This window comes from Taudactylus pleione, unplaced genomic scaffold (assembly GCF_031769625.1).
Source record: "Taudactylus pleione unplaced genomic scaffold, aTauple2 ptg000411l, whole genome shotgun sequence".
NCBI classification, from domain to species: domain Eukaryota; kingdom Metazoa; phylum Chordata; class Amphibia; order Anura; family Myobatrachidae; genus Taudactylus; species Taudactylus pleione.
Genome location: NW_028284813.1, coordinates 1,638,985 through 1,663,490, shown reverse-complemented (window position 1 = coordinate 1,663,490; position 24,506 = coordinate 1,638,985). Strand labels below are relative to the sequence as shown.

The window sequence follows — 24,506 nt, the reverse complement described above, 5'->3', positions numbered from 1 at the left end:
GAATGGGGAATTGGAATAATCAGAAATATCACAATGGTGAGTAAAGACCAGATCAAGCGAATGCCCACTCACATGGGAGGTTGAGGAGGTCCATTGGGAGAGACCAAATGAGGATGTGAGGGTAAGGAGTTTGGAAGCAGAGAGTTCAATGGGGATATCATGTAAAGGCTCTTAAGTAATGAGACCTAGCATGTGTATGCAATCACTAAAACAACCCCCAATCCCCACCCACTGGATGGGTAGCAATAAATTTAATTAAACAAACAAACAAGAAATACCACAGAGCTAAGACCTGGATCTATACAGCTACAACCTAAGACAAAAAACAACAAAAAAAAACATGCTTGATAAAGTTGCAGCAATGCCTGGTATGGATTTACCCAGTGATCAATAGATTTTTGCAGACAGAAAGATAAAGTTCCAGCAATGCCTGGTATGGATTTACCCAGTAATCAATAGATTTTTGCAGACAGGAAGATAAAGTTGTAGAAACTGAAAAGGAGAGGGAGGGTGGGTGGAGTCAGATCAGGGGGCAGCGCTACACGGACTGTGCAATCAGTCTCAGTGCCAGCAGCAGCATGGGAGAGAGGAGGCAGGAGGGGCTGCAGACAGTGTGCCATGCTTGCCTGCTTTTTTTTATCTCTTCTCTGGGAGAAGACTTATGTACAAGTCTGAATCAGGCCCTATGTATTATCTGGCTGAACCTCAGTTATATGATGATGACATTGGTTATATTTCGACGCAAACAGGCATCTACCGGACCATGTGATCTCCTACATGAATAGTGAATACCGACTGAAGACACAGGACCCAATTCAGAGTAGTATGCAAACCCTATGGTTTGTGTACTACTCCGATTGTGAGAGACCTGCGCATGCACAGGATCTGTACTGCACATATGTCGGTCTCCCTCTGCGAGATCTCAAGCAGTTCCCCCAAGCCGCAGCCTGTTTGACAGGCTGCTACTATTTGGGGGCAGGCTGGTCTCAGTTCCAGAAACCTGAGGCATGCCACCCCCCAATGCTGCGGACGCAGCACACGGATCTGTAATGCAGTCAGGAGGCGTGTATTTACACCAGATAACTCCTGCTGTATTTGCATATTAGTTGTATGGTATTGCACAGCAGTTTCCCTGTGGCTGTGCAATACCGTACAACTCTGAATCAGGTCCACTGTCTGCCCAGGGAGGCTTAAATTCCTCATGGGCTCCACACTGCAGAGAAGCCACCATATAGGTAAGAAAGACTCTTGAGTCGACTGGCCTTTACCTGGTGGGGAGGGATGGGGTGGGGGTGTAAAAAAATGAGTGTACCTGGCCCCAAGATTTCTGTTGCTCGCCCTGTTCCCAGACCGAGATGATTCACACTGGCTGCTGTGATCCGAGCTCAGATCGGGCAGCATTTGAAGCTTCTGCGCGTGGTGCAAGTTTCAATGGTGCGACCGGTGGTGGCCCCCTCCACAGACCCAGTCTTCTCAACAGACCCACTCCCTTTAGGGCTGCTTCCAGAAATTACAAGGACTGGTTTTCCATCCCAATCCACCCTTGCCAATACGTCAGCTATTAAGAGACATATAATACGATAGTCTTTCCGTTTTAAGAAGGATCGAGCACATCAGATGTTAGAATTGATTACTGATCTTCAACTATAAGAAAACAAACATAAAGGGTCCAAGAACAAGAACACAGAGGATTTCCGTATATCAGATAGAACTGAGAAAAGCACGCCTTCAGCCATGTCATCATAGTCAGTTCATACTTGCACCTCTCTATTGCCAGGGCCATAGCAGGAAGATATGTGCACTGTGCCGAGCCCGCACCTGAGCATGTGACGACATGATGTAACAACAAGTGGCATAAGCTGGGCACCCGGAGCGTCCTAAGGATGTTCCTTGTGGTGGCTTTCTAGGCTGCAGGGTACCAATCCAGGCAACCTGCATGACAAATATAGGGCTCACGGAGCAGTGATGATGATGCCCTCTAGACTCTGCTCCCTGGGCAGTGGCACCCCTCGCCTACCCCTACTTGTGGCCCTGCCTATGGCAAGTGCAAAAGATACGTCTTTTAATGGGTGCAGTTGTGAATACTTGTAGGTTTCCATGAACACACACTCACAGCATCTTGCATACGTGAGAAACCCTCTTCCCACTCCAGTTCCATCTTCAGTTGTAATGAGTGATGTGCCATAATTGCATATGACTCTGTATAGCCACATCTGTGTGTGCTTTCCTTCTAAACATGCACAGCGCATATTCATGCAAGATACACTAGGTAAAAACTTTGCATCAGCACCACGAACTCTATAGGCAGTCAGGATTTAATAAAAGTGAGGGGGGAGTTAAACAATATTATATTTGGAAACACAAAAAAGTCTCAGAAGTATAAACCAAAAATATTATGAAAAAGGTGAAAAAACAGATAAACTATTTGCTCCTAATGTGAGAGGCCGAATATCACATAAAAACATCTTATCCATCAAAGACAAAAGAGGCCAATTTTCCCATGAACCAGCTAAAATAGTTAATCAAAACCGAGCAATTATAAAAATAAGTTTTCTTTTATCAAAATGCCTTCTCTCCAGATTAGATAAAACAAGGATTCGTCAATTATAGTCATAGATCTTGTTAGATAAATCAGAATAGGTCATAAAAGGCTAAAAGTCAGTAGAAAACATTTAAAGATATCTTAATTGTACAATTACATTCTTGTAGTTAAACCTCTCTCTTTGCAAACTCTTATGGCTTAAATAACAGGCAAGGACTTCAACTCTGAAATACATTTTCAATAATAAATATTAACATTTTCTCTACCTTTCACTGATTTGTGTATTTCTGGGGTTTGCAAAATCACATTTCTGGAGTAATTTGCTTAGACAATAAAAACACGTTCTTTGAGTAAAGGGCACCTGAGCCCTGCAGAGCAGGGAGAGGAGAGTAGCTTGTCACTGGCCACTCACAAAGTATACACAACTGTACCACTTATAGTCTACACATAATTCTGGGAGCAAAGAGACTCTCTGTACATTTTTCATTGTAGTCATATTTTCCTTCATATGTGCTTTGGCTGAAATGGCAAAATATTCACAAATGATGATGGATAATTGCTAATTTACAGCAATTCACCAAATACATTCCCTCAGGAAGTGAGAATCGTACATGTTGTGGGTATCACATACATTATAGCAAGCTTACTAAATGACAAATATATTATCTCCATATGCTATTTTACCAGGTTAAAAATATTATTTTAGTTGGCAAAGTGTTTATAGAGAAATAATAAAATAATCTTAACATTACCTCTCCATTCACAAGGATGTCAATACGAATACCAAAAACCTTGAATAATGTCCTTTTCTTTTTCCCATCATCTTTGTAGTATCTTGCATATCTTTGAATTGTAAATTTTTGGAAGAGAGATTAGTAAACCCATTAAAGTGAATTACAAAATTTTTTGTATTATAATATTTCCCGCAGCGTGTATATGTAAATGTTATATTGTATGTTGATGAAAAATTACTATTAGGCAGCATGTTTATTTCATGGGATGTGTTTACTTTATATAAATCTTTTTCAGAGGTACAATTTAAAACAAAATTTTTTTAAAAATAAAAACAAACTTTTGGACACTATGGGCCAAATGTAATAGGTTGAGAGTTTAGAAAAGTGAGAGTTTCTGACACTTTTTAAACTTTGCCAATGTAATAGAGTCCAAAAACAAAGTAACAGAGCGAACTTGCATGTTTTTTTAGACTTAAAAAACTCTCACGATTTAAAATCTCATTCAGATGTTTTCCCATTGTGAAGATAAAACTCAACCAATGTGAGAGTTTACTGCTAAACTCTCACATTTTCTAAACTCTCACCCTATTACATTTGGCCCTATGTGGCTGATTCTGAGTTGGGAGCAAAGCAAAAAGAGCAAGTAAGTTTACACATTTTGGTGAAACCATTTTGCACTGCAGGTGGAACAGATTTACATCTGAGAAGAGTGTGTTGAGACTAGTGGTGGCCATCGGTGGGTTAGGCATCAATGGTACCATCGGTGGTTAACCTCAGTGGTGTGTAACCATCAGCAGAAAACCATCAATAGTTTCACATCGCAATTTGTTGCTCGCACCCGGGATTTGTACACGCGCCTGAGACTCCTTTCAGACTAGTGGCCCGACCCGGCAATAATGCCAGGTCGATTACATCACCGCATCGCCGCTGAGCCGGCGCTTTGAGATTACATCAACTCCAAGCGCCGGACCTTCCTATGCAGTGAATGGGACCCCTCGACCCGGATTACTCGTTCACGTCGCACTGTGAGCCGGGTTGAACTTGTGTTTATTCCTGCTCGTTAGGTTGAAATACCAGGTCGACCCGGGTTATTTCAACTGGGCCCTTTCACACTGCACAGCAACCCGGGTTGCTGCACGTACATGTGCAATAACTCGGGTTATTTGCTTGCAGTGTGAAATAGGTATTAGTCACTGGGCCGCGGGCCACTCAGATTTGGAGGCGGGGCTCAAGCCAGGGGACTGAGCTATTCTCCGTGTCTTAGTGCCAGGGAGGAAAAAAAAACAGTTGGGATCTGTGCCATTGATGGCGGAGAACCATTGGATCTCAGACATTTATGACAAAACAATTATCCATTGGTGATTAACCATCGATGGTTGGTAAAAACATTGATGTTCAATGCCCATTCTTAGTCCAAACGGAAATCTAAATTGCAGTGTAAAAATAAAGCTGTTCTGCATTTATAGGCTCCATGCATAAGCAGGTAGAACTTACCCTGCATGCAAATAAAATGTATTTGCACCCCTTGCATTGCTACATGGTTGCACAGTTACTTGCTCTTTGCTTTCCGCCCAACTCAGAATCAGCCCCTATACTGTATGTGCACATAAAGGTTTTCACCTCCTATAGTGCATTTTATTTTGTAGGAGGATGTAGGACGGACAGTGTGGGATGTAATATCTTCTCACATCCATGTGTCATCATGCATTAGGGTAAGGAGCTCTTATGCAACTGCTGCATATTTATTGGTAAGTATCAATAACTTTCTTAGGTAATAGAGATCCATTCTCAAGGATCTCTTTATATGCCATAAATATTTTTGACCAGGACTAATTTCAGAACAAAAAGGCATAAAATTTTGTATTAATTGCAATTGTTCTGTAGATATAAAACAATATTCTTTATATAATCATTGCTCTGGCACACCGTGAACCAAGCTATCTCAGTAGGCATAACTTAGTGTCATATTATGATTTCAAGGGGGGATTATTTTTTTGGTGACTTTATGTTCAGTTTTTCCCCTCCCCTTTAGAATGTAAGCTCTTATGAGCAGGGCCCTCTACCCTCTTGTGCTTCTCCTTACTTACTTTCATCTACTTCTTACTTCCCACTAGGGCACCTAACACTTGGTTACTTTGCACTGTTGCTTATCTGGGTGTTATGGTCGCTAATGTAGCAATATATATTATCCATGTCCTGTAATGTATTGCACTGTAAGTCACTGGTCAATCTATTTGTTTATGTACTTTGTAAGGCGCTACGGAACTCTTGTGGTGCCATATAAATAAATGATAATAATAATGATAATAATAATAGGCTGTTTGTAAAATGCAAAAACTCACATAAAACCAATATTTCAAAGCTCTGAAACTGACATCTCATTTGTTACACATGCCCAAATACTAATTATATAATTTATCAAGATGCAGTTTGAAAGTAACGCATTAAGCTGCCAGAGAAAAGGGCAGGTTTTATTAGAAGAAGTTCTTATAGATGAGATTGTTGAAACTACAGTATGGGCCTGATTCAGCAGCAATCGCAATAGCAACTACGTATGCAGATCAAGCGAATGATGGACATTGCGCATGCACTGCAAAGCGTGTGCACGGCAAACGCACTGGGGTTACGTACGCACATAGGAATCCACCGCAAAGTGAGTGACAGGCCGTGAGCGTTTGGGGGTGGTGACGGGGGAGTGGTTGGAGAAACACAAGCGTGCCTGTCCATTTGAACTCCGTTTCCTGGGCGTGCATAAATTAGTAACTGCAATTGTATACGCAGCTTGAGTACTCACTGCGTGCGACGAGACTTGCAGTTTCTGCGTACGATTAGGAATATGGGTAACTCACGCTATGTTCCTTGTGACGTCTTAGTTGTGGACTTTGGATTCAGCCAGGGAACAGGAGCTATCAACAAGGCTCCAAATGGAAAGATTGTGATATGGGGTAGTTCCGGCGCTTCTGGGCCACAGATGTGTATTCCTGGCCGATATTTTAATTCCAAGATATGCAAAAAAATAAAAAATGATAGAATATAGTGTACTATTGTGATGGTATTTTCTTATATCTTAAAATTTCGATGTATACTCACTCTGTAAAGGTGATTCTTGTGCATTGGGCACAATTAACACCGTGGTCCTACGGTGGTTGCGCTATGCAACGTTGGACCTTCTGTCGTGGTCCTCAATAGCTCACAGTCGTTATAGGGAAAGAAAAACGTAACAAGCTTCCATACTGTGGATCGGTATACCCAAATAAAGTTTGTATTATAAATACATTATGCTCACCTTGAGTGGGATATACAGTATTATATGCCTTGGACATTCATTGTAACATCCTGATGTCTGTCAATATTATGCTCCCGGTTTTTTGGATTGTGGCCCAAAAATTATTTTGGAATAAATGATGATTGTATATAAAAATAGTATTTTATTTATTATAAGTCCGAAACAGGACACAGAGATCTGATAATATAACAAAATGTATACACCAATCTTTCTAAAATTTATAAAAAATAATTTTAGCATGCAAAAAAAGGAAAAAAGAAAAAAGGAATTGACATATCAAAAAGAGAAGGGAGTAGAATGGGTGGTGGATGATGTCATGGGATACCTATAGCAACGCGTTTCCCAGATCTTACATCTGCTTCCTCAGGCTAGTAACTGAGAAGTGAACAACCTGGCCCTTAAGTAGGAGACTCAGGGCATGTATAACGATGATTGACAGAGACTGTGATCACTTGAAATTCAGTGAAAAACAGTGTTACAAATTATTGGTGGAATATTACGAGTATTAAAAAAAGAGCTAATTTCCTCTTGAATTTGATTTAAGATGCTCATAGTTGTTAATAAAAGGTGAAAGCGGGAGGGGTGAAGTCATGTCTGAGATTAATTAATGTTCAATATAAACATTGCAATATGTAAATTACATGATTTTGTCCGTTACCTGATGAAGGAGAAATCGTCCTCTGATAGAGAGCCGTAAAACGAAGGTGTCAGTGATCCGATCAGCGCTGTGGTATAAAATACCGTCAGCGCAGTTGGTTACCTAGGAGATGCAGCTAAGATGACATCTTAATGCCGTCATTATGCACGGAAAGAAGACGGAGGGGGCGCGGCTGATAACAAGATCAGTCGTGTCCAAAGTAACAGGTTGCCATAGTGCCCTGAGACGCTAATGACGTCGCCGGTCTTATGAACATTGGCCTATTCTTCTATGTGATCCTATTTTAGGCACCCATCTTCCAAATAAACCACAAGTGATTTTTAGAAGAGCACCGAACATCAAAAGTAAACTGGTCCCTACCATTCCACCATCAATCAACAAGACCTCTGAAAACTGGCTCAACATCCAACAAAAAGGCTTTTTCCATTTACTGTACTTCATGTATATCCTGTAAACATGGACGTAAAACCACCACTTTTGTTTCAAATATAAACAAACAAGAATACTCCATCAAACAGAATATTAACTGTAACTATGTAAATTACCTTTTATAATGTCCATGTAAGCTACAATATATTGGGAAGACCTCAAGAACACATTTTGAATATTAAAAAGGGCCTCATTACCCATAGTGTCTCTAAACATTTTTTTTTTGGATGCACATTTTAGTAATCCAGATGGTCTAACAGTTTTTGGGATTGATAGGGTCCACCTTGGAGTGAGAGGCGGTGATAAAGTGAACAAACTCTTGTGAAAAGAAACATATTGGATCCATAAAATGAAGACGCTCCACCCCCAAGGATTGAACATCGACATTAACCTGGTGGCCTTTTTCTGTACCCCTTTTAAAACTCCCATGATTGTTAATTAACTTTTTTCCGGTAACCCTCTCTTTTGCAAAATATTTTTTTAAACCTGTTCTTTTTTAATATAATATGTCCCTTTTTAATACATTATGTCCTTTTGGTCCTTCATGTTATGCCCTTCTGTATTGACATTTTTATCTATATTTATTTATATTTTTAAGTACTTAGTAATTCTTTTTTTAATTTATATATACACGTTAATTTTTCTTACATATTCATCCAAATCACTGTAATATATGATTAATGTATGATACAATATACTATTCACCTAATAATATGATTAACATTAGCCTTATCACATACACACAACTCTCACATGAATTTGTAATAACTATACCGAATACACATTCCATCACTTAACCATATCATTTCATACGCACATAGCACTTTACTTCCACACAGTTATTTTACATAATTCCCCTTTAGTAACTGTTCCATATTTTGAGAATATTCATCACACTATAATTACGGCAGTGCTAACACAGCCGTCCGAATCCCTAGTTTGACAGGTGCATAAGACCGGCGACGTCATCAGCGTCTCCGGGCACTATGGCAACCTGTTACTCTGGACACGACTGATTTTGTTATCAGCCACACCCCCTCCGTCCTCTTTCCGTGCATTATGACGGCATTAGGAAGTCATCTTGGATGCATCTCCTAGGTAACCAACCGCGCTGACGGTATTTTATACCACAGCGCTGATCGATCACTGACACCTTAGTGTTACGGCTCTCTATCAGAGGACGATTTCTCCTTCATCAGGTAACAACAAAATCATGTAATTTACATATTGCAATGTTTATATTGAACATTAATTAATCTCAGACATGACGTCACCCCTCCCACTTTCACCTTTTATTAACAACTATGAGCATCCTAAATCAAATTCAAGAGGAAATTAGCTCTTTTTTATACTTACACTCGTAATATTCCACCAATAATTTGTAACACTGTTTTTTACGGAATTTCAAATGATCACAGTCTCTGTCAATCATCGTTATACATGCCCTGAGTCTCCTACTTAAGGGCCAGGTTGTTCACTTCTCAGTTACTAGCCTGAGGAAGCAGATGTAAGATCTGGAAAACGCGTTGCTATAGGTATCCCATGACATCATCCACCACCCATTCTACTCCCTTCTCTTTTTGATATGTCAATTCTTTTTTTCTTTTTTTCCTTTTTTTGCATGCTAAAATTATTTTTTATACATTTCAGAAGGATCTGTGTATAAATTTTATTTTATTATCAGATCTCTGTGTCCTATTTCCGACTTATAATATATAAAATACTATTTTTATATACAATCATAATTTATTACAAAATAATTTTTGGGCCACAATCCAAAAAAGCGGGAGCATGATACTGATGGACATCGGAATGTTATAATGAATGTCCAAGGCATATAATATATCCCACTCAAAGTGAGCATAATGTATTTATAATACAAACTTGATTTGGGTATACCGATCTACACTATGGAAGCTTGTTACGTTTATGTTTCCATATAAAGACTGTGAGCTATTGAGGACCACGACACAAGGTCCAACGTTGCATAGCGCAACCACCGTAGGACCATGGTGTCAATTGTGTCCAATGCACAAGAATCACCTTTAAAGGGTGAGTATACATCGAAATTTTAAGATATAAGTAAATACCTTCACAGTATTACACTATATTCTATATATTATTTTTTTTTCGTGTATCTTGGAATTAAAATATCGGCAAGGGAATACACATCTGTGGCGTCAGAAGTTTCTGTGTATGGTCAGACCACCTGTAAATGTTTGTGACGGGCCGATGTGCTTCGATGGTACCGATGTTTACACAGACGTGCGAGCTGGACGTATGTGAGAAAGCAGCAGTAGGCATCTTTATGGTGGCTGAGCTGTGGCAGGCATTAGCATATTTTCACAGCTGAGCTGCGTGCGAATACGCAGATGCGATTGTAATTACGATCAATACTGAATCAGGCCTTCTATGCTGTTTGAGCTATTCTGCCATTCAGAACAGGAAAAAAAATATAGTAAGCTTTTGTTAGGGATACATAGTAGGTACAGATGTGTCCTCTGTGGCACAAGACGCCCAGCACGGCTGAGATGCTCCAACCAGTGGCGTAACTGTAAGTTTTGCTCCTGTTTCTGGAGCCCCGCACCCGCAAAAAAAAAAGAAAAAAAGTGTGTGGTTTCGTAACACAGTAATGCACCTTCAGCATTATACCACACTAAGTAATGTCCCTTATAACACATTATGCACACCGTAATGCACCTATGACACATTATGCCACATAGTAATGCCCCATTATGCCACACAATAATGCCCTTTACAGACTATGCCACACAATAATGCCCTTTATAACACGTCACACTAATACCCCTTATAGCACATTGTGCCACACAGTAATGCCCATTACATCCCACCCTGAAAGATCTGCCTCACCAACCTTCCTCTCTGCTCCTGCCAGTCTGTCACCTCAGCTCAAGACAGATTGCATAGTTTCTATGTCCGTGTAGAACCAGATTATTGGGAACATAGGTTATAACATGTAAACTTTGAGTGTATCATCTTATACATACTATTATCTCACAAGCTGCGTCACATAGCTCAATTATCGTGGTTACCCTGCAGGAGGAGGACTACAGGAAGCAGCAAGACAGACACTGCATGGCCTTTGGGGAAATCAAGTAAACAAGTTCAACTGGTGGAGACGTCGATCAGACACGGTGGCTGATTTACTTGCTGACAACTGCAAAAGCAGCAGTGATTATTCCTACAGAACCTCAGACTTTCCCAGGGGCGGATTGGGATGGAAAACCAGGCCAGGAAATTTATGGAAGCAGCCCTAATGGGGGTGGGGTCTATTGAGGGGGTGAGGTCTGTTGAGAGGGGTGGGATCCCTGCTCATAGGACCCGTTTCTGTGTTTGATGCAGTTGCGGCCTTCCTTGCATGTTTTGCTGCAGTTACATCAATGACTTTATGCTAATGCCGCTACAATAACCCTTCATTGGTGTACATCAGTGCATTCGAATATGTAAGGACTGGGAGAGCCACTGTCCGTGTCTACAGACTTTGCAATCATGCAGTGTATGCCCCTGAGGCCGGAGGGTGGGGTGGGGAAATTATGTCACTGGGGCCAGCAGGAGGGCAGGTAGTGTATGTCCCTGGGGCTGGGGGCCAGGGGGAGGGGTAAGGCAATTCAAAAGGGGATGTGGTAAATTGTTACCTATAAAATAGATACTTTAGAAAATAAAACAATGTAAGGATTACATATTCATTATAGTTAATAACTAAATACAGTGAAAAACTCTGCAGCTCCATACATTACGCGACTGCTGATGATGGTGTTAGTAGTAGTGCAGGGCAAGGTTCAGGATGAGATTAGTAGCAGTAGTGCAGAGCAGGGGGCAGGATAGTAGTAATAGGGGAAAGCAGGGGTATATGGGGCAGGATGGGAGTAGCAGTGGGAGGCAGTGGGCAGGATAGGAGTAGCAGTGGGAGGCAGGGGGCACGATGGGAGTACTAGTGGGCGGCAGGATGGGAGTAGCAGTGGGAGGCAGTGGGCAGGATGGAAGTAGCAGTGGGAGACAGGGGCAGGATGGGAGTAGTAGTGGGAGGCGGAGTACAGGATGGGAGTAGTAGTGCGGGACAAGGGTCAGAATGAGATTAGTAGTAATAGTGCAGAGCGGGGGTAGGATGGGAGTAGTAGTGAGAAGCAGGGGGCAGGATGGGAGTAGTAGTGGAAGTCAGGGGGCAGTATAGGAGTAGCAGTGGGAGAGCAGGGACAGGATGGGAGTAGTAATGGTAAGCGGGGGGCAGGATGGGAGTAGCAGTGGGAGGCAGGGGGCAGGATAGGAGTAGTAGTGCGGGGCAAGGGTCAGGATAAGATTAGCAGTAGTGCAGAGCAGGGATAGGATGGGAGTAGTAATGGTAAGCAGTTGGCAGAATGGGAGTAAATAAAAAAAATTAAGTGGGATGGTAGTAGTGCGAGGCAAGGGTCAGGATGAGATTAGTAGTAATAGTGCAGAGCGGGGGTAGGATGGGAGTAGTAGTGCGAGGCAAGGGTCAGGATGAGATTAGTAGTAATAGTGCAGAGCGGGGGTAGGATGGGAGTAGTAGTGAGAACAGGGGGCAGGTTGGGAGTAGCAGTGGAAGGCAGGGGGCAGGACGGGAGTAGTAGTGGGAGGCAAGGGGCAGGATTGGAGTAGTAGTGCGAGGCAAGGGTCAGGATGAGATTAGTAGCAGTAGTGCAGAGCAGGGGGCAGGGTGGTAGTAATAGTGGAAAGCAGGGATATATGGGGCAGGGTGGGAGTAGCAGTGGGAGGCAGGATGGGAGTAGTAGTGGGAGTCAGGGGGCAGGATGGGAGTAGCAGTGGGAGGGAGGGGGCAGTATAGGAGTAGCAGTGGGAGGCAGGATGGGAGTAGCAGTGGGAGGCAGGGGGCAAGATGGGAGTAGCAGTGTGAGGCAGGATGGGAGTAGTAGTGGGAGGCAGGGGGCAGGATAGGAGTAGTAGTGCGGGGCAAGGGTCAGGATAAGATTATCAGTAGTGCAGAGCAGGGATAGGATGGGAGTAGTAATGGTAAGCAGGGGGGCAGGATGGGAGTAGCAGTGGGAGGCAGGGGGCTGGATGGGAGTAGTAGTGAGAGGCAGGGGGCAGGATAGGAGTAGTAGTGCGGGGCAAGGGTCAGGATAAGATTAGCAGTAGTGCAGAGCAGGGACAGGATGGGAGTAGTAATGGTAAGCGGGGGGCAGGATGGGAATAGCAGTGGGAAGCAGGGGGCTGGATGGGAGTAGTAGTGAGAGGCAGGGGGCAGGATAGGAGTAGTAGTGCGGGGCAAGGGTCAGGATAAGATTAGCAGTAGTGCAGAGCAGGGATAGGATGGGAGTAGTAATGGTAAGCAGGGGGCAGGATGGGAGTAATTTAAAAAAATTAAGGATTACATATTTATTATAGTTAATAACTAAATACAGTGAAGGATGGAAGTAGTAGTGGGAGGCAGGGGGCTGGATGGGAGTAGTAGTGCGAGGCAAGGGTGTGGATGAGATTAGTAGCAGTAGTGCAGAGCAGGGGGCAGGATGGTAGTAATAGTGGAAAGCAGGGGTATATGGGGCAGGATGGGAGTAGTAGTGGGAGGCAGGGGGCAGGATGGGAGTAGAAGTGGGAGGCAGGGGGTAGGATGGGAGTAGTACTGGGAAGAAGGATGGGAGTAGCAGTAAGGGCAGGATGGCAGTAACAGTGGGAAGCAGGGGCATGATGGGAATAGCAGTGGGAGGCAGGGGGCAGGATGGGAGTAGTAGTGGGAGGCAGGGTACAGGATAGGAGTAGTAGTGCGGGGCAAGGGTCAAGATGAGATTAGTAGTAGTAGTGCAGAGCAGGGGAAGGATGGTAGTAACAGTGGAAAGCAGGGGTCTATGGGGCAAGATGGGAGTAGTAGTGGGAAGCAGGGGGCAGGATGGGAGTAGCAGTCGGAGGCAGGGGGCAGGATGGGAGTAGCAGTCGGAAGCAGGATGGGAGTAGTAGTGGGAAGCTGGGGGCAAAATGGGAGTAGTAGTGGGAGGCAGGGGGCAGGATGGGAGTAGCAGTCGGAAGCAGGATGGGAGTAGCAGTCAGAGGAAGGATGGGAGTAGTAGTGGAAGGCAGGGAGCAGGACGAGAGTAGTAGTGGGAGACAAGGGTCGGGATGAGATTAGTAGCAGTAGTGCAGAGCAGGGGGCAGGATGGTAGTAATAGTGGAAAGCAGGGATATATGGGGCAGGATGGGAGTAGCAGTGGGAGGCAGGATGGGAGTAGTAGTGGGAGTCAGGGGGCAGGATGGGAGTAGCAGTGGGAGGCAGGGGGCAGGATGGGAGTAGCAGTGGGAGGCAGGATGGGAGTAACAGTGGGAGGCAGGGGGCAGGATGGGAGTAGCAGTGGGAGGCAGGGGGCAGGATGGGAGTAGCAGTGGGAGGCAGGATGGGAGTAGTAGTGGGAAGCAGGATGGGAGTAGTAGTGGGAAGCAGGATGGGAGTAGCAGTGGGCAGGATGGCAGTAGCAGTGGGAAGCAGGGGGCAGGATGAGATTAGTAGTAGTAGTGCAGAACAGGGGTAGGATGGGAGTAGTAGTGGAAGGCAGGGGACAGGATGGGAGCAGTAGTGGGAGGCAGGATGGGAGTAGTAGTGCGGGGCAAGGGTCAGGATGAGATTAGTAGCAGTAGTGCAGAGCAGCGAGCAGGATGATAGTAATAGTGGAAAGCAAGGGTATATGGGGCAAGATGGGAGTAGTAGTGGGAAGCAGGGGGCAGGATGGGAGTAGCAGTCGGAGACAGGGGGCAGGATGGGAGTAGAAGTGGGAGGCAGGGGGCAGGATGGGAGTAGTAGTGCGAAGCAGGATGGGAGTAGAAGTGGGAGGCAGGGGGTAGGATGGCAGTAGCAGTGGGAGGCAGGGGGCAGGATAGGAGTAGTAGTGCGGGACAAGGGTCAGGATGGGAGTAGCAGTGGGAGGCAGGGGGCAGGATGGGAGGCAGGGGTTAGGATGGGAGTAGTAGTGGGAGGCAGGATGGCAGTAGTAGTGGGAGGCAGGGAGTAGGATGGGATTAGTAGTGGGAGGCAGGATGGGAGTAGTAGTGGGAGGCAGTGGGCAGGATGGGAGTAGTAGTGCGGGGCAAGGGTCAGGATGAGATTAGTAATAGTGCAGAGCAGGGAGCAGGATGGTAGTAATAGTGGAAAGCAGGGATATATGGGGCAGAATGGGAGTAGTAGTGGGAGGCAGGAGCCAGGATGGGAGTAGTAGTGGGAGGCAGGATGAGATTAGTAGCAGTAGTGCAGAGCAGGAAGCAGGATGGTAGTAATGGTGGAAAGCAGGGATATATGGGGCAGAATGGGAGTAGTAGTGGGAGGTAGGGGGCAGGATGGGAGTAGCAGTGGGAGGCAGGGGGCAGGATGGGATTAGTGGTGGGAAGCAGAAGACAGGATTGGAGTGGAAGGACTCGCTGGGAAAAAGTCAGAGTAAGCTGAAGAAGAATCTCCTCTGCTATGGGGGTCACCTAGTCTCTGCAGCACCCAGGTCCCAGCCCGTCTCTCCATCCATGAACAGTGCTGACTGCAGCAGCAGCCTCACACAGAACAGACAGCGGAGTGTGACGGGAAAGCAGCACCTGGCGTGTCCTGATCCTCCTACTTCCATCCACACCGCAGCACACCAGCACCTACCCCTCTCCTCCCTCTCTGCTCCCTGAGTGGTTCAGCGGACCTCCAGGGAGCAGCTCCAGGGTACTGCACGACCCATTCCATAGAGACAAGGAGGTGGGCAGGCAGCTGAGGGAGGGGGACACTGCATATGACAGCTAAAGGGTTGTGTTCCACAGGGGAACGCAAATCCCAGGAGCGAGGCAGCTGGCACTGGCTGACATATGAATGGCCTGTGCCATGCAGAATGTACAATGCAGTGGTGCGTAGCACTGAGCCTGCACCCCCCCCCCCCTTAATCAGTCCCCCGGCACCTCTAAGCCACCGTGGGGTCTGCAGGGGCTGTTGTTACGCAACTGGCTTCAACACTGTAGTATAACTAATCTTTTTTACATATTGCATCATTTGGCCTTATTCAATTTGGAGTGAAAATGCGTTTTTAGGCGAGACTATTTTGCCGATGATGTCATTTTCAACGATTTCACTTATCCCCGTATTCAATTTTAGTGTCTTTGTGCGAAAACGCAATGCAATGGAATAGGCGATAAAGTTTCGCCTATGAATACCCGGCAGAAAATAGTGCAGAATTGGGGTTTTGGGGTGCAGAGGTGCGGAAACCACTCTGCACCCTTTGTACACCCCTCTTGACGATAACTGCGTTAAAAAAGCGCTAAGGACACCCCAAAAAAGCACTTTGAAAAAGTGGGTGAAAAATGTCAAAGTGGGGGTACAACTTAAAAAACTAGCGAAATAGCCTTGGGGGATCTGCAAGTATTTGGGAGGATTTTTTTTATTGCAGGTGCTCGCTGAAGGTGCGTTTTTTCTTTTTGGTGCACTTTAAAGCTTGACTTTAGCGATTTTTACATATGCTTGCACCCATTTTCATGTACCCTAAATTTGATGGCACTACTTATTCTGGCCAAAAAAAGTTACTAAATGCTATTCTTCACCACTCTCCCAAAGACGCTAAATAGCTCCTATTGAGACCATTCAAAGACCCCAAATACCTTTTGCAGGGCTATTCGGAGGTACCCATAGTGAACTGCCATTTCAGAGCATCTTTAGGGGGGTGTCAGGCTGATTTCCCCAAAAACTACAGGACTTTTCGCCGATTTAGTTTTCGCCGGGTCCCGTTTTCGCCAATTTGGAATTGAATATGGTGATGCGCGGGGACGCATGCGATAAGTTTTCGACGCCAAAACCTCCGTTGAAGGCGAAAAGTCCGGCAACGGACTTTTCACTCCAAATTGAATATGGCCCATAGTCGCCTTGTGGCCACAGACAAAACCGACCACAGTGAAGAAGAGATGCTAGGCTGTGACAGATGAAGTTTAAACATAGCGGGAGAAATAGCCGCAACCCTTTTTGCACAGACTTGAGACTCAGCCACACACATATGTACTGTACAAATAGTGTAAGCCCCATTAATCAGTGTTTGCTAGCAATGTAGTTTTGTCGCTCCTGCTTGTTTTATCAGTGCGAATAACCCTGACGTGCCCAGTGCGTGCAAGGCTGCTGTGAGGTAAGAGAGGGGGGTGGCACTGGACCCGGGCCCCTTCAGCAAGCCCGGGCTCAGGAAATTAGTACCCACTCCCCCCCTCATGGTGCCCCTGCTCGACATGCCTACAATTGTCTGTTATCTGTTTCGCATGGCAATGTAAAATAAACTACTGGTTGAAAGTTTTAGGGCAGATGTATTATTAATCGCATTTTTCATGCGAAAATTACCACTTTTTATCATGGCGATAATATTTCATCAGAATATATGAAAATGAATTCAAATTTGAAAAGTATATATTCCTGTGAAAAGCAGAAAAGTTGAAAAAGACAAAGAAAAACATCTACAGCAAAAGTGATTAAAATTTAATAAACGCAAGTATTTTTAAAACTATTTCAAAGCTTTATATTGTAAAATAAATTATGGACATAGGGTCTAATTCATTACGGATTGCGACTGCAAATGCCGCCGCAGCACTATACCTTACACACATCTATAATATTTAGCAAGACTGCGAAAACATCGGTACCATCGCAGTCTCACGCACACTTGCAAAAGATCTGATCTTAATCAGAAATTGCTAACTTCAGCGCATGCTATCAGGCCTCAGGCTGCGTATGGCATCACAGTGGCTAATTTATGCACGCCAATGTAACAGCGTTCAAATGCCCTGGTACGGCTGCGGTTTCCTTGCCACTCCCCCATCACCACCTACAAATGGCACTTCCTGTCAATCACTCTGCGATGGGTCTGCATAGCAGTTGCGATCGCAGTGGCTGGTTCGTGCACTGCGATGCATGCGCAGTACGCAAAAATTGTCCGATTGCGTGCGTATTATCAGTTGCGTTCCTTGATGAATCAGGCCCAGGGTATGGAATTATTTTAAAGTACTAATTGGGGACAATAATAAATAAACTGTGTGAAAATGGACTGACTTATAAGTCAAACTTTTTTACAATTATTTGCCGGGGCGCATAGAAGGGGGGGGGGGGGTACTGATGTTTGCTGCTTTCAGCATGATGAGTCCCAGTGGATTACTGACAGCGATCGCAATGAGGATTTAAATGCAGAGTGACTGAGGGGTCTAGTTACTAAGCAGTGTTAGGAGACAGAGTGAAAAGTGATAAGGTGCCAGCCAATCAGCTCCCAACTGTCATCTCACAGGCTGTGTTTGAAAAATGACAGTTGGGAGCTCTCCTAACACTGCTTAGTAAATAGATTCCTGAGTCAGTGAGCCTTTGTGGGAAATAAGGTGGGGTGATAAATCAAACGCAGGTGTGTCTTGATTGCTTTGGGATTGTGTCTCAAAATAGGTTACTCAGAGGATCGATGGTGCAACTGATGGTGCAACGTATTTGTAGGCTTCAGCATTAGCATATTTTCGCAGAACCGCTGTGTATGGAATCGCAGTCGCAACAGGATTTTCATCCACCTCTACATCAGACCCATATTTGAAGTGTAAATAACAATAACTCTGAATTCAAATATTTATTTCCTTAATTTAATAGGGTCAACATTTTCCATATTTTCTATTATTTGTAGTGAAGTTTAAAAAACCTGTGGCCTTCATTTGTAACAAGCACTTTGTGCTCAGCACAAAATGACTAGATGGTCCGTACTGCACACTCTGGGGTAAATTTACTAAAGTGTGGATTTTTAGAAGTGGAGATGTTGCCCATAGCAACCAATCAGATTCTAGCTATTATCTTCTAGAAGGTGCTAGTTAAATGTTAAGTAGAATCTGATTGGTTGCTATGGGCAACATCTCCACTTCTAAAAACTCTCACTTTAGTAAATTTACCCATTAGTGTCACATGGACTGGAAACAGGTTCATCAAGATATACTTCATTATCTTCATTCTTATATATTTTTGAAAGTAACTGCAATAACCTTCTTGGGCTTTTCCTAAAAGTTCATAGTAGAACAAGTCGCGGCTGACATTATTTGCGCTTGTGGAATGTGAAAATTGTTTCTCTTGTAATAAAGCCGTAGCAACGCCTGGGGCCAGAGTTATAACCTATTTCAGCGTAGAGCTCTAAGCTGGGTTGTTCCCTACCATAGTCATAAGGGAATTATTTCCAGTGATCATTTTCTTCCCTTCTTGTGCAACTGTATTAATTACCAGCACCCTATTTACTGCTTACTAGGGCAATCTGTACCTTCTGTGTCATGTCAATGGGCCTGATTCAGACTTGTACGCAAACCCGAGGGTTTACGTACAAGTCTGTTGATGGGTGGACTGTGCATGTGCCGATGCCGCAGTGCACGTGTGCTGCCATGCCACTGCGAGTGCGGCCACAGTGCCCTGGACGCCGTTGCCTGATTGAAAGGCTGCAGCCGTTTGAGGTTGGGGAATGGGCAACGGGGTCCATTCCCAAAATGGAGAGAGAAAATAACCCACAAGGTATTGAGGTGTTACCATGATAGAGCAATTAGCAATGTCAGAATGATACAGAGAGCCATAAGCTACTCCTAAGTTAGCCTCTCCATAGACACTTAGGACCTATCGTTTCCGGCTGTATGGTACATTTAGGTAGTAGGTGATTAGTAGCTGCACAGTAGAGACACAGCTTATTCTTGAACCTTCTGCCCCGAGGAGAGCCAAGATCATCCCAGTTGCATTGGTTTGTCAGGCGTTAGAGCTTGTAAGTGGGACACTAGACAAATCTTGATGAAAACAGCAGTACCTCTCTCAAAAGTTCTCTCCCAGAGATGAAGATCTATTTTATTGCATAACAATAATAATTAATTCAAGGGGGAAGCTCTGGGACAGCAAGCTAATGTTTAATTTCTGCAAGACCCTGTTAAAACACAGCTATTAATCCTGTGTTGTTCCACTGTAGCTTGGAGGACACAGTGCGAAACTACACAACATGCCCACTTTCTGCAACCCCTACCATAACTGTAGAATACTAGAAGCAACTGACACTACTCGTCCAAGTTCACTAAATATCTTGTGGAAGGAGGTAATGAAGTCTGGATAATTAGGGCTGTATTCATTATGTTAATTATCAAGGTCCGAACGGACCCCGATAATTAACATTCTAACTCGACGTGAGTGCCGGAGCAATTCATCATTGTTCCATAACGGAGACAACTGATGAAAAAATCAGCTGTCTCCCTTAAGTGTTTTACTGCTCCTTTCGGCTTCCACAAAAGCCCTGGCGTCTGGCGGAAGGAGCCGTCAGGGGCGGAGGGATCCGCAATCCGGAACTCCTTCTTATAGGGAAGAAGCGGGTTTGCGGGAGCAAACACCATCTAGTGTACGGGAACATCGGGTCATTCCGGGAGAGAAAGGTAAGCAAGAAATATCTACGATATCTCCTGCATGTAATCAGTACGTAATACCACCAGCCGCATGGCCGGCGGTTCTAATCCTGACAGCGGAAGCCCAGCAGGGGTGAAGCTCCCCATCGCTAATTTAGGTAAGTACCCCTAACTCTACCCTAACCCTCCTTTAGGGGTGCCTAACCCTAATCTCCCCCCTAATGCCTAACCCTAACCACCCTCTAAGTGCCTAAACCTAACCCTCCCTTCCCCGCAGCCTAAACCTAAGTCTCCCGGGGGGGTGCCTAACCCTAACCTCCCCCCGGTGGTGCCTAACCCCCCTTCCCCTAGCTGAAACCTAAACCTCCCAGGGAAGGGGTGTCTAACCCTAAGTCCCCCCGGAAGCCCTAAAACCAAACCCTCCCCCTGCGTGGCTGCCCGTGCCCGGGGCCTGGCTTACCTTCTAGTGACAGGTGTTGGGATTTCACAGTCGGGAAGCCGGCGGTCTGCATTTCGACCATCAGATTCCTGACTGCATCCCCTCATGCATTACCTTTTTGATGAATGGCACGAAAACTTAATTTCTACAAAAGCAGGTGAACATTTTCATGTTCACCTGCTTTTGTAGAAATTAAGTGCTGATGAATAGACCCCTTAATGAGGATGTATCACTTTCCTCCCAGGGAGGAGAAGCCTGGCCAGAAAGAAAGGAGATGATATAGGTCACTTTGGCTCTATGAGGTAAAATATTTGCAGGTTCCATCTCAACCTGAACAGCACACTGATTAAGAAACCAACAGTAGCGTTAAGCATACCCATCAAACTTTGCTGGTGAAGGAATGCACAAATTTGAATCCTTACCTGCTGCAACTGGAAGTACCGGGAGTGGAGGTGGAGGCTGAACTGGATCTGCATACAGAGACTCCCGGATTGCATCCATGATACTGGTGGATAACTCCTGCAGATATAGCATGACTTGGTTCTGAGTAGCTTTCTTCACAACAGTTTTCACAGCAAAATCCATCATAGGCATATCCTATCAGGATATTTAGGATTCTTATTGTCACTTTCAAAGGGCGCAGAGTCTAACAGGAACCTGATCTTCACCAGGGATCCCCGAAAGGGGATTTTAAGCTTGCAGCAGGAAACTGCAGGCCATGGCCCCCTTGGGAGTACCAGGTGTCTAGTTAAGAAAGTCAGATGAAACAGCCTGCAAACAATGGATAAAGGAAGGGACTGAGTTAAAGCGTCCGAGACAGCGTTTTTCAACCACTGTGCCGTGGCACACTAATGTGCCGCGAGTGGTTGTCAAGTGTGCCATTGCGGTCAGCTCAGCGCACTTGTACTGTAGTGTGTTTTATTCCTGAGGAGGCCAATGTAGTATGTATTATTCCAGAGGAGGCCAATGTAGTGTGTTTTATTCCTGAGGAGGCCAATGTAGTGTGCTTTATTCCTGAGGAGGGCAATGTAGTGTGCTGTATTCCTGAGGAGGCCAATGTAGTGTGCTTTATTCCTGAGGAGGCCAATGTAGTGTGTTTTATTCCTGAGGAGGCCAATGTAGTGTGTTTTATTCCTGTGGAGGACAATGTAGTGTGTTTTATTCCTGAGGAGGCCAATGTAGTGTGTTTTATTCCTGAGGAGGCCAAAGTAGTGTGTTTTATTCCTGAGGAGGCCAAAGTAGTGTGTTTTACTCCTGAGGAGGCCAATGTAGTGTGTTTTATTCCTGAGGAGGCCAAAGTAGTGTGTTTTATTCCTGAGGAGGCCAATGTAGTGTGTTTTATTCCTGAGGAGGCCAATGTAGTGTGTTTTATTCATGTGGAGGCCAATGTAGTGTGTTTTATTCCTGTGGAGGCCAATGTAGTGTGTTTTATTCCTGTGGAGGCCAATGTAGTGTGTTTTATTCCTGTGGAGGCCAAAGTAGTGTGTTTTATTCGTGTGGAGGCCAATGTAGTGTGTTTTATTCCTGTGGAGGCCAATGTAGTGTGTTTTATTCCTGTGGAGGCCAATGTAGCGTGTTTTATTCCTGTGGAGGCCAATGTAGTGTGTTTTATTCCTGTGGAGGCCAATGTAGTGTGTTTTATTCCTGTGGAGGGCAATTTAGTGTGTTTTATTCCTGTGGAGGCCAATATTTGTTGAAAAAGTTGAAAATCACTGGTCTGAAAGAAGAAGGAATCTCTAGACTGAAGTTCGGTAAGAACTTAGATCACTGGGAGCGGCAAGAGACACTGGGAGCAGCAAGAGATGGAACTTCCTATATTAAAACACTGGCAGTACACACAACCAATTGGAGCTGGAGCTCAGCAATTATATTCAGCCAGCAGGAACCCATCTTGGAAATAGAGTGTTTTTCATGAAGAGACACAAAGATCTGACAAAGGATACTACAGTATTCACCTGAGAGGAACCTGGGTAACTGCAGCTGCATGAGACTTCGCTAAAATGAAGGCAACGCAGGAGGAAAATAAAGCTGAAGCTCTGGGAACTATGCCAAGATGGCGGCGTCTAAAAGAAGTAAGGGGTGTAATTAGGAGACTGGAGCTTTGGAGGAACAAGCCTCCACACCCCATATCTAGTGCGTCACTGCCACGAAACAGAGAGTGACACGAAAGCGTTTTATTATATTGTTTAAGAGTCCCATCACCCTGTATATTTTATGGATAGTAATGAATTCATTAATATGTAGTCATCTGGCCTTTATTTGGCACAACAAGAGTGAACATGGTAAACTGGCCTATTATGGCAAATGCTAATTTTTCACCACTACTTTGATTCCACTATCAATAAATAAGTAGTCATCAAGATTTCTAACAGAAAACAGAATTCCATAGTTAAACAGAGAGTAATAACAAAGCGCACCTGGAATCCTATAGCAGCTTCTATATTCTCTATTTTGCAATGAGAATGAACAGTTTAAAATATAAGAAGCGCTGGTCCAAAATTAAATAGATATATAACTGTGATTGCTTGTGAAACAATAAATTCTTAATATATTTTGTATTATTTATCTGCAAGACCATTCAAATAAAAGGAAATAATAATAAATAAGGTAAAAGTAATATGAAAGACAAAATCAAACTGAAAATGAAATAAAAATAAAAATAAATATAAATACTAATAAAAATAAAAATAATAATAATGTATAAATGATCGCAATGATGTTTATGCTCTTTAAGGGTCGGATGGGTGCCCGCTGCTATAATGCAGTGCTGCGGGTTTCTGTCCCTACCTTTCCCTGAGACACGGGGTTCAGCTCGCTGCACGCGCCTTCAAATCCGGTGGTGACTCCGGCGCTCAGTTTTGGAGAAAACACTTGTGCTCTGTCCCGTACTGGATGCGGTGTTGGTTGCTTGCCGCTTGCTCCGGTTCGCTACCGTCCGCTTTTTCCTTCAGTCCCCTTGCTGGTTAGCTGGCCAGAATGGGGTAATGTCAAATGCTGTGTTGGTGTTTGGTAAAAAAGCTCCAACGCGTTTCGTCCACGTGACGGACTTTATCAAGGAAAGTGAGCGCCGGAGTCACCACCGGATTTGAAGGCGCGTGCAGCGAGCTGAACCCCGTGTCTCAGGGAAAGGTAGGGACAGAAACCCGCAGCACTGCATTATAGCAGCGGGCACCCATCCGACCCTTAAAGAGCATAAACATCATTGCGATCATTTATACATTATTATTATTTTTATTTTTATTAGTATTTATATTTATTTTTATTTCATTTTCAGTTTGATTTTGTCTTTCATATTACTTTTACCTTATTTATTATTATTTCCTTTTATTTGAATGGTCTTGCAGATAAATAATACAAAATATATTAAGAATTTATTGTTTCACAAGCAATCACAGTTATATATCTATTTAATTTTGGACCAGCGCTTCTTATATTTTAAAGAATTCCATAGTTAGTATAGTTGCAGGGCGTTCCTCAGCTTTGGTCAAGTTACATTCCTACAGGTACAACACACCTTTTGGGAGATAGATTTTTGTACTCTTTCACCTAATATTTTCCACCCTGAAGTCTCCAGTCTTATGATGATGCCAGGTTCGCAATACTGCTTCAACGTCTGGATTCAAAATTTTAATTGACTACATTTTCAAATACATTATTTGGTATAAAACTCCATCTTTCACTTCTGTATTACTCCATTAATCCAATATCTTCTTTCCTACTGGCTCAAGCTTTTATTCTGAGCTATACACAGTGGTTTACACAGAGATCTGTTTATTTTGAGGCAGATGTCTTGCATCAAGGATAGGTCTGGTGCAACATACGCTGATAATGATGACTACGAAACCAACCATTTGCATAGGGGGCCTGTGGTCAGGTCCGTAGAGGGTATACAATCGGGAAGCCGGCTGCCTTAATACCGGCAGCCTGCTTCCCGACTGTCATATCCCGGTGAGGGTGAAATGCCGGGCATCTATATCTAGACGCCTGTCATGTCCCCGACGCTGGGAGACAGGCGCCCGGCATCCCGATCGAAGGGATGCCGGGCGCCGCGAGCAGGC

At 44.3% G+C, this 24,506-nt stretch overlaps 1 protein-coding gene across 2 annotated transcripts in view; it reads right to left on the bottom strand.

Annotated features, from left to right (window-relative positions):
- The window catches only part of P2RX1 (purinergic receptor P2X 1), a 141,442-nt gene that overhangs the window by 24,742 nt on the left and 92,194 nt on the right, over positions 1-24,506 (bottom strand). For both annotated transcript variants that reach the window (XM_088447037.1, XM_088447038.1), the window contains one exon: positions 3,295-3,385. In XM_088447037.1, coding sequence (XP_088303163.1) covers positions 3,295-3,385 — 91 coding nt within the window. The remainder of the gene's footprint in view (positions 1-3,294; positions 3,386-24,506) is intronic.